The sequence below is a fragment of the Salvelinus sp. IW2-2015 genome, linkage group LG4p, assembly GCF_002910315.2.
Source record: "Salvelinus sp. IW2-2015 linkage group LG4p, ASM291031v2, whole genome shotgun sequence".
Classification (NCBI taxonomy): Eukaryota; Metazoa; Chordata; class Actinopteri; order Salmoniformes; family Salmonidae; genus Salvelinus; species Salvelinus sp. IW2-2015.
The window spans coordinates 16,104,838-16,115,712 of NC_036841.1; the positions used below are offsets into that span (position 1 = coordinate 16,104,838).

The 10,875-nt window shown below is 49.3% G+C and overlaps 1 protein-coding gene across 2 annotated transcripts in view; it reads right to left on the bottom strand.

The window, feature by feature from the left end:
- Nucleotides 1-2,643: 2,643 nt before the first annotated feature.
- bmp16 (bone morphogenetic protein 16) overlaps nucleotides 2,644-10,875 on the bottom strand; it is a 10,936-nt gene continuing 2,704 nt past the window's right edge. The window contains exons 1-3 of one of the 2 annotated variants that reach the window (XM_023982669.2): nucleotides 6,546-7,335; nucleotides 6,087-6,439; nucleotides 2,644-5,401 (exon numbers count right to left, since the gene is read on the bottom strand). In XM_023982669.2, the coding sequence (XP_023838437.1) occupies nucleotides 4,329-5,401; nucleotides 6,087-6,432 (1,419 nt within the window). In that variant the 5' untranslated portion in view covers nucleotides 6,433-6,439; nucleotides 6,546-7,335 and the 3' untranslated portion in view covers nucleotides 2,644-4,328. Of the gene's footprint in view, nucleotides 5,402-6,086; nucleotides 6,440-6,545; nucleotides 7,336-10,875 lie in introns of those variants that run through there. The other variant, XM_023982668.2, reaches the window with a different exon arrangement.

Below are 10,875 nucleotides of genomic sequence, written 5' to 3' on the forward strand. Positions count from 1 at the left end.
GCGCAGATGATTACGGGTCTCGTCCCGTGTGATAATCATTGTGCACGTGTGTTATTTATTCGAGGTACTCCTCGCTCTTTTGTTTTGGGTTTCTACCCTGTGTTTTTGTTACGTGTCTGTTTGGTCTTTGTCCCCGTGCCTTTACACGGCACGTCGTAATTTGGGCTTAATAAAAAACACTATTACGCATTCCTGCGCCTGTCTCCCGAATCATTTATACCAGCGTGACAGGTTCTGATGCTAAACCATGCTATGGGCCTTGTGGTCCTAAATGTGGAAAGTCTAGGGCCGGGATTTAATCCAATCGCGGATTTTTACAATGCGGTATTTAAAGGTAATTTCAGATTGAGCCCGTACATGTGGTTTCGACAAACGTGGGAGCATCGTCTTTAAAAAGTGCGTTGCCGACAAAGTGCGCTCGGATTGAATCCCGCCGTAGGTTGGCACAGAGCGATTTCCAACATGGTAATTTGTGTGTGCTTGTGCGAGTCTGTGTGGGTGTATGAGCACGTGTGTGTGTTGGGGCAGATGTGGACAGTGGGTGGGCTGTGCAGTTGACACACAGTAAGTTGACAGACAGGAGTATAGAGGAGCTGATGGCAGTGGGGGTTATTTCCCTATGCCAGGGTGAATGGGGAAAAGCCTGTCACTTAGTAGGGTCCACCAGGGATGGGGCCTGCTCTGGGCTTACCTTGGCCCTGCCTGTGTGGCTGGTTGGATTGGCAGGTTGACGGAGAGCGTGTCAAACCTGGGTTTAACTTAATTTCCGTGAACTGCACACTCCAACATGGAGGCACCTCTGGGCCTATCCCTAGGCCCTGTTCACATGAACATTCTACTAATGCTGTAACGCAGTACTGAATGTTCCAATCTCACTTCCATCTGCATGTAACACAGACTTTGAGTTCCATAGTAAAATTCTGTTATAATCACAACTGTATTATCTGAACATTCCATACATTTGTGGCTGGAACTGCACTGGGCCTGTTGAACACGGCTCGGCTCCTGTAAAGCGGTTATCATAAACTTTTCCCTGAATGCAGCTAAAATCTGTACGTCAGAAAGAGGGCTATGTAATGTGAGAAATGTGTAATCCCCTGCCTGTCTGGGGTCCATCACAGGCACCTGGTTGTAGGTGCAGCCCCGCAGCCCTGGGTCCCTGTCTCTGTGGGTCGGGTGGGTTTCGAAGCCCCCAGGGCTGAGGGAAGGTGTTCCACAGGGKTGACTGGGTCAAGGCCACTGCTATCCAGTCTCATAGAGCCTACACACCTGACAAGATAAACTGGCCATATCCTGTCTCCACTCTCCAGTCCTGCTCCACCCACCTGATACCCTGAACCACAGTCATAATCCAGCACCTGGGAGAGAGGAGGGTTTGGGGTGAGGGAGGGGTAACGGGGGTTGAGAGAAAATGGAAGGGTTGAGGGATGGGTTAGGGGGGAGGCAGGGGGCAAGGGAGGGGTAATGGGCTGAGAGGGGGGAGAGGGGAGGGTGGGATGAGGAATGGGTCAGTGGGTGAGGGATGGGCTGGGTGGTGAGGGTGAGGGAAGATGTGTGAGGGAGGGATGAGTTGGGGGAAGGATAGGTTAGAGGGGAGTTAGGGAGGATACAGACCCTCTGTGGAGCAAAGGTTATCCTCCTGCCAGAGCATGGCTGACTCATGCTGTGTGTATTTCATGAGATGGTTTTCACTACTTACCTAAACACACATCTACACACACAAACACATTAATGCTGTCTCGCACGCATGCAGACAGACAGATGCACGCACACACACACACACACGCACACGCACGCACACACACGCACACACAGGAGCCCCGTTGGCAGTGTGCTGCTGTTGACAGCTGTTGAGAGGCGATATGTAAGAAGAATCTGGACAGCTCCAGCTGTAGCCGACGAGCTCTGGACCACGTCCAGCATGCGACAGGAGGGGAGGAGGGTCGCCCCTCCCTAGGATAGAGCAACGCGGCTGTGGGTTTCACACTGTTCACCTCCCGATCCTTCACAAGAAGTGAGCCGATCCATCTGGAGGAGAGATGGGGGGGGGGGGGGGTGGGGGTAGTTCCTTTCAACACACAGGAATGCGGGTTCAAGAAAGCTGTTGAGTTGGTTTGACCCCCACATTCACAATGTGAGGAATGACCCGTGGCCGAGCACACTGACTGCTGTAAGCTCAGAGGCTCAGTAGCTCTCTGGGTAACATCTGGGGATCAGAAACATATGTGGGCTGCATCACAGGCCGGGTGTGAATTGATAAGATGGTGCAGTGGTTTTGCCAGTAAGAGATCTACCCCACGTATAGCATTCTCCTCAGGCCCGTCTATCCCAGGCCTGTGTGTGTGTTAGTGGGACTATATAGGTACTCTTGGCCTATAGCCAAATCTGGTTTGTTCTGGGTTCTCCAAGGGAGCATTGGCTTCCTTCCTCCTTTCTAATCATGGATAATGTTAGCTCCATTGTCAATCTATGAGGCAATTTGTGATTGAAAGAGTACGACCAACGGGAGGATTTGACAGTCCCACTCTGCTCTCCCCTTGTCCTTGTGCATAGGCTCAGAGCAATATGTCCTCAGAACACTGGCAGAGGGAACAGCAACAAGGAAACGTGGTCGATTTTAAAAACTCAATCATCTGACAGAGGTGCTGCTTTGTCTCTGTTTATTACAGGTCTCGTGTCTTCAGACAATGTCAAACATTTTACAGACTGTTGTTTAAATGCTTCCATTTAAATAGAGGGAAAAGCAAACGAATGGAAAGATACTTAAAATACTCAAAAACACCTGCAAAGCCCCCGAAAGGCACTGGAAATCAACTGCTTTAACATTAGCCGTTCTTTTTTCTAAAAACATGCACTCTGCTAGAAAAGACACCTGTGGTGATGATGACATTGTGTTGTTGTTACACGATTCAGTGGATTGCAATACACAGAGCCTTGATATGTGGTATTTCTCAAGCTTATGACTGCTCCATTATGTGTAGTACACCGAAAGCCACCATAACTTGCTGTACGAAAGCTACTATAAGGACTGCAGGCTCCAGCTTTAGATGTATTACGGTACTGTAGATGTGGCTTTGTAGAGAGCAGATATCTTAAATATTTTCAAGGTAAAATACACAATATGTGGTTGCTATTTAAATACCTAATGTGACTTTTAAGTTAGATGTAATGGAATTAGATGTAATGGAATTACTTTGATGACAACAGTTTTCATAATTTTTCTTAATCTCTGCAAAGGAAATGTACAAAAAAATGTATCTTTTAAATAATAATGATGGTAGTACATTCAAACAATAGCATAATAATTCCTCCGTATTATTGTTGCGGTTTTAAATATCTCATGACGGGATGCTTGGCGCGGACAATTTGCCTGTCTGTGTGTCTGTCTAAGAAGTCCGCATCTATTCAGTCTATGAGGAGTGTCCGTCAATGTCTCTCTCTCGATGAGAGATCAGTAGCTGTCCATTGGCCCAGATATGTTAGATGAGTTAGTTTAAGGATGGTGTCACTGATGCAAAGGTTATACGTTTCCATCCCCCTCATATGGGCCACATGACAGCTTTCTCAGTACTATACGTCACTCTTGATAATATGTCCACCGTATAGATAGTATAATCTGGCACTGATATCTTTATCTCTTGCCAGTCCCCTTGGTCTTCCACTCCACTGGTCGAGTGCATCTCCTTTACAGATTGATGTTGCAATGAGGATGTGAGCGACACACTGAGCACGGAGAGACACAGACACATTACAGACACGTAGAGGGCTGGCGAGTAAGCATTGAACAAGCCCAGGGGTTCTATAGACGGAGAAGAGGTGGGGCTAATGGGAGGATTCTCTCCTTTACTCCTGGCTGTCGTTCCTCTCTTCTTCTGTCAGCAGCATCCTCTACCCCCTACTGGGATGTGGAAGACTGCTTTGTGTTCCTCTCCCTCTCTTTTCTCTCTCACTATGTGGTAGTTCTGAAGCGCTGCGCTGTGTTCTAAGGGGGCTCCTCTGTCTCTGGTTTTCCTCTCTCCCTCTCCCTATCCTCTCTTAATTTCCACTACTGACAGCTGTGGCCCTCCAACACCTATACTTCTTAGAAACCACTTGGTCCTGCTGGATTGGGTTCTACATTCCTGTCTCTTCCCTTCCTCCCTCATCTATCTCTCCTGCCCCCCGCCCCCCCCCGCTACTATAATTTTCATCCCTCCACCAGAAGGTCCAGGTACTCTTGTCTCACATGGTCCTGCTGGGCTGGATTCTGTCCTTGCCCTCTTTCCCTACCTCATCAGTCTCTCCTTCCCTCGCTCTCCTCCCTCCCTCCCTCTCTTTTGTGTTTCCCGTTACCGGCATCCACAGCCCTCCACCACCATGTCCTGGTAGTTTTTGAGCACCACACGGTCCTGCGGATCCAGGTAGAGCATAGCGATGGGGCTGAGGGCGGTGGGCACGCAGCAGGCCCGCGGTACGGCTCCGTTCACCGAGTTCACCAGCGTCTGCACCATGGCGTGGCTGGAGGAGTTCATGTGGTGGGTGAGCGGGAAGCGGCACTCCCCCAGGCAGAAGAAGGCGTCGTAGCCACTAGGCGCCACGATCCACTTGTTCCAGCCCACGTCTTTGAAGTCCACGTAGAGCGGGTGGCGGCGGCAGCGGGCGCGGGACAGACGCTTCAGTTTCGCCACGCGGCCACCATTGCGCTTCACCCTTCCACCCTCGTTCCAGCTGCCGCCCCAGCCAGGGCTGGCGCTCCAGTCCCTGTCCCTGTCTCTGTCCCTTTCCCGGTCCCTGCTGTTGCTCCTGCTCCTTTCTCTGGCCCGCTTCCTCTCCCTCATCCTCTGGGCAGTGTCGGAGGTTCTCCGGCCATGGGCGGCTAGTGGCTCCCCGTGCCCGTCATGGCTGTAAGTAACCAGCAGGGGTCTCTCCCGTGCCCAACTGTGCTCGTCCTGTCCCAGAGACCTGCGCACCCTCAGGTGTCCCTCTCTGCGTCCTTCCTCCCCAGTGGAGAGTGGTAGAGCATCATGGTCAGGGGGGGTGAGGAGGGTGGTGTTACCCAGAGGGGTCACCTCCAGGAGGAAGGCCAGGCTGCCGGTCCAAGCGTGGGCTCCTACGAAGAGTTCAGTGCTGAGGCTGAAGGCCTCCCAGGAGTCAGCTGGCTTGGTGCTGGGGGCCCCTGTGAGGAGCCGTGACTCCAGCAGAGTGGGCTCAGACTCAGAGTCCCCAGTGCCTCCATCGAGGAACAGGCTGACCTTGTGGGCCCCGGGGCCTAGGCTAGCCCCACCACCCCGGAAGAAACGCAGCTCGGCAGAAACCACACGTTCATCCTGGGGGATGGAGGACACGTTGAAGGAGATGGGGACCTTGTTGTTGCTCGCGGTGGTCAGCCTCTTTTCAAGGGGGAGTGAGGAGCTGGTAGACTCTGAGGAGGGAGGGAGGGAGAGAGCAAGAGAGCGAGAAAGAGAAAGAGAGAGAGGTTAAGATAGGTCAAAGAAGAAGGTTCAATTTGTAAAACAAAATTCCACAGTTCCTTGGAGGTCTCTCTTGTAGGATTTTCTAAATCAAACATTGTAATCTCACAATGTCAAATACAATGTAAATTGACCTGTCAACCCTTAACTTTAAAGGTCAGACACATTCAGTGCCATAAACAGTTAGATAAGCTTTTCTTTGCACACACTAGCATCAGAATAGGACCTCCACTTGTTGCTGGTTAGCTTGTGACTGTTATGGAAACATCTATGTTATCAAATGGAAAATAGATGGTCTGGATTTGGAGCCTACTAACTGCCAAGGTGGAGTCATAACAGAAAGAGACTGGGAATCACAGCGCTGTCGTCATCAATGCCATCTAACCCGGACTGAAACTACAAATGGAATGTGTAGAACAGTGTCCATTAAAAACGTATTGTGGAACTGATACCAGACGGTGGCAGGACAAGGTAGAACAGCTTTACAAACTATCCACAAACTGGCTCAGATTAGGAGGGCTGATCTAGGATCTGTCCATATGATCTTATTCGTTATAATCTAAAGGCTAAACTAATCCTAGATCAGCACTCTTACTCTGAGGTGCTTTGGGGATATGGGCCTGTGTGTATTGTTACCTGTGTGGTGGAAGCTGCGTACGGTGTTGGCCTCCCGGACATGCTGGCTGGGGAAGCTGAAGTGTGGATCCTGGACTAGGTGGTACTGCTGGGCGTGGAAGCGATAGAGGTCCAGTATGTACTGGGGGATGGGCGCACCTGGCCGGGGGTTGGGGTGGGACTGCAGGCCCAGGCGGCTCAGCAATAGGTTCTGGATGGTCTGGGCCAGGCTGGGCTCCAGGGGGGTGGGCGATGACGGTGACAACGACGGCACACTGCCATCGGGCTCGGTGGCAAAGCCCTGGCGACCAGACGAGGCTTGAGGTAGCAGCAGGACCATCAGGACCAAGAGTTTAGCAGGGAACATGGTGGATCTAGATGAGGGGGAGGAGAAGGTGAGGAGAGGAGTTAAGTTAGGGTTTATTTTCGGGGAGAAGAGGAAACGGAACGCTTAAGTCTGTCACAATAAACATGTATTACCTTTAATGTGGCTTGAACACAACCAGTCATGATGTTTTCATCCGATTGTCAAACAGATCACTTAAAAATGTAGGCTACCTGCACATGTTCATCCACTGACAAAATAATTCTAGCATCCAGACAGTGCACTTTGCATCTCCCATTTGACGAATGGAAAGAGACATCTGTTACAAAAGATCAAACCGTTTTATGACATTGGGCGATTGTCATTAGTACTAAACTCTTGTAGCCTGAATGAATAGATGCCGTCACACCCTGATCTGGTTCACCTGTCTTTGTGCTTGTCTCCACCCCCCTCCAGGTGTCGCCCATTAGCCACTGTGCATTCATACCTGTGTTTTCTGTTTGTCTGTTGCCAGTTCGTCTTGTCTCCTCAAGCCTACCAGCGTTTTTCACGTACTCCTGTTTTTCTCTCTAGTCCCTGTTTTCTAGTTTTCCCAGTTTTGACCATTTTCCCTGCCCTGAGCCTGCCATTCTGTACCTTGTGACACTGCCCTGGATTACTGACCTCTGCCTGCCCTGACCCTGACTGCCATTCTGTACCTTTTGGACTCTGCTCTGGATTACTGACCTCTCCCTGCCCTTGACCTGTCGTTTGCCTGCCCCCTGTTTTTGTAAAAAACTTTTGTTACTTTGAACTGTCTGCATCTGGGTCTTAACGCGAGGTCAACTGTCACTGGCCTTAAACCATGAGAGAGAGGTGGGGGTGTTTGTTTAATTTGGAATAAGCTTTTGATATTTTCCTATTCACCACTGTAGCAGTACAAACTTGCATTTTAAACCATTAGGAGAATGGCTCAATTAGAAACCCCCCGAAGCCCCCCCCCCCCCGTAATTCACACACTGCTCGTCAGGCTATTAGGACATTATGCTGGTGCGACATCAAGAAATGTACTGCTGGAGTCCATGTGAAGTTGTTTGCCGGATACACATGGCTGTAAAAACAGCACCACTTTGTTTTCCTTCATGTTAATTTATTGCTACGTGTTGCCAAGGCCCCGTCTCCTAGGAAACTCAAGCACAAGGGGATACGAGTGATTAAGCAGAGACTATATTCAGTGTGTGTGTGTGTGTGTGTGTCTGTGTGTCTGTGTGATTTAGGAGACCTTTAATAGTAGTACTGCTAAGACCATAAATTAGCTAAAGTTAGTTGACTTTAATGGAGAATAATAACTAGTGTAGCTACTGTACTTTATATCTCTATTGCTCTGATTTACTCTCCAGAGCGTATTTGCTGAATGGACCTATACAGTAGCTTCAACCAAATACTTGAGACCATAGTTGCTAACTGGCCTGTCTGCTGCGCGGGAAAAGGCCCAGTGCTGGAGGTCATAGCATTAATGCCCCAGCCAGCCGGGTTACCACCCCATGTCTCTGTAGTACAGCTGTTAATGATTGAGCGACTAATTAGAAACTATAGGCCTTAATGGCCTTGTGCCCTCTGGAGTCAGGAGGTCAGGGGTCAGGGTAGGGGTGTCTGACCTGTCTATTGTTCAAAGTAGGATGAAGTTGGTCCTGGACACTTAAATAGAAGGTCAGTTTGCCCTTAGCAAGAGGGTGAGCTGACCCTAGATTTGGTTCAAAGCATTCAAAGCTAGTAGGCTCGTGTAGAGACTGAGACCTGGGCTGGGCCATGACTTCTCTTCTCCCAACCTGTCTGCTTTACCATCATCCTACTTCCTACAACTAAAGAAATGAGAGATGTCATCATTATTCTAAGAAGAAAAGATACGTCTCAATGAATGTAAACGAAATAGAACTCAACGTCCTGCTTTTCCCTACGGACTAGAGCGAAGCTCTCAATCTTATCTTATCCCTCCCTGCCTATCGCATCACTGTACTGAGCTGAGAATTGATTAAGTCCAACATAGCAGGATAACTGAGGCGTTTATGGCACAACGAACACATAACTATGCCATAATCACAGATAATCATGCCATAGTGTCAGAGTAAGGTTTACAAGGAGGTCACAGGGTGTGTTTGTGTGTGTGTGTGTGTGTGAGAGAGAACAGACACAGCAATACCCTGGGAAAATAAGCTGTGAGCGTGGGACTCTGTTCACTACCCATTAACTCAGTCGGGCCCCACCCCAAGTAATGTCTCTCCACCCCATGCTTCTCCACCTGAGGCAACACTACGGGAGAATTAGAGGATGATTAGAGAGCCACAACTGTACACCCTTTCCCATGGCGTCCTATGGCTCGTCAACTAGATGAAGGATACCCCCTCCCTCCCCCCACCCCCTTAATGAAGGTTAAAAGGTTAGTTTCAGAAGTGGGAGGGGGGGAGTCAGAGGACACCCTGCCGTACATCCATCGAGAGTACGTCCACCCATCTCCCTGTGTATCTCCGGCTAATCTAAACTGGGAGAAAAGCTCCTAAACTTAATTTGGCCTCTTTATCTGCCATCCTCTCCGTCGACCCGCCCCCCTCTCCATTCATCCTGGACGGTAACATCCATGCGATTGCTTTCCCTTCATCCCCCGCTCTCTCCCTCCGCTGAAATGGGACTAATCAAGTCTTCCGGGGGAGGTGGTGCTCTCAGACATATTAGATGGTGTCTGACCCAGAGCAGACGGTAGCGTGACCCCAGGCACACGCAGACGAGAGATGGGCGGTAATCAGGCAGGGCGGTCTGCCCGCTGTTCCTCTGAACTCACAGATCAAAACAGACCAACATAACTATATCTCTTTCCCTCTCTCTCTTTTAGTCTCTCCTTTTCTTAGTCCCTCTTTATCTCCTTAATTTGTCTCTGCATCAATCCCTCCCTTTCTGTTTCTGTCCCCCTCATTCTCTCTTAGTTCCTCTCCATTTCTTTCAAATCTATCCTCTGTATTTCTTCTATGGGGGGCAGAGGAGAGACAGAGTAGAGAAAATAGAGAGAGAGTCAAAGATAGAGAAGAAGATACACAGAGTTAAAGAGAGAGAAGGGAAGATATACAGAGATATAACCCTCTTCTCTCTCTATCACCACTTGTCCTTGTCCATATCTCTTCCCCTGCCCCCCCCCTGTGTTCCCTGCCCCCCCCCTGTCTCCCCATTCTTCTTTATCTGCATGTTTCTCTCTTTCCCAATCTCTATTTTTCTTTCTCTCCCTATCTTTATTTATCTACCCCTCTCTCTCTTGTGTTGGTCTTTTTCCTAAGCCCTCGAAATGAATGGTGTTTTTGCGGACGAGTGCTGCTGAGTGTTGCCGGGCGAGAGGGCCCAGTGTCACCGCAGTCGGCTGATTTATCCGCGGCCGCTGTCTTCGTGTTACGCCTGGTCCCTCCACTTTCCCTTCCTGTTGTTCTTCCCGTGTTTCTTTTTCCCAGATTCCTTCTCTCCCTCCCTCACTCCCTCGCTCTCTAACACACACGTACACACATAGACTCTCTGCCCAGGTCATAATTACTGTATGTCTTGGAAATCTTATACTCACAAACACACTGCTGCTCATGGCCTGGATCCACAGGCTCGACACACTGTCTCCTCTTGGACTTGACCAGGATTTTGAATTGAAACCGTTTTTATAGTTTCAAAATGTCCAAATGATTGTGTTTGTTTCCCCCCCTAATTGAATATTGAAGTGATGTCACTAAGTACTGCCACTATATATAGGACCTTCCACCCCTACCTGGGATATGGATGCCTGATGAAGACCTAAGGGTCGAAACGTTGTAAATAAATATCACCTGGGAGCATGAGCAGCAGTGTACGGCATTTCCCTCTCTGTTTTCCATGAGTTGGCCTACAACTCCAGCACCTGAGGAAAGTACCTGGATGTGCTTATGTTCCTCAGCTTTTGTACAAGCTCACAAACACACATCCCAAGAATGTTGTTTTTTCAAACTTGCTCAACCCGCATCTCTGTGGACCATTCTCAAAATCACCTGAAACCTACACCTAATGCATCCGGAATGATCCTCACTCTTCTCTATCCATCGCTAACACGCGGCGGATCTCTCTACCGCACACACCGCTTTATGATTTCATGTATCAGGCTGAAACTAGGAGGTAAGAGTGACATCTTTCGAAGCATGACAGTTGAAATCATTAGAATAACATTCCTGGTTGCCTGCTGTGCGGTTTTATTAGTGTGTATTATAATTGATCCCAGCTGGGGGGCGATTAAGAGGTTAATGGCACGGGCAGCCCAGACTTCAGCCCGCCGCGCGCCTTCCTCAACAAACCTTTATGGTAATTACTGCCCACGATGCACGGCTCCACTCGTATGCACCACGCAGGCAGAGTGCAAACACGTACATGGAAATACAAGCCAAGAGGGACAAATATGTGTGTGTATATGAATGCATATGATGGACAGAAGCCAATCGATTAGAATGTTTT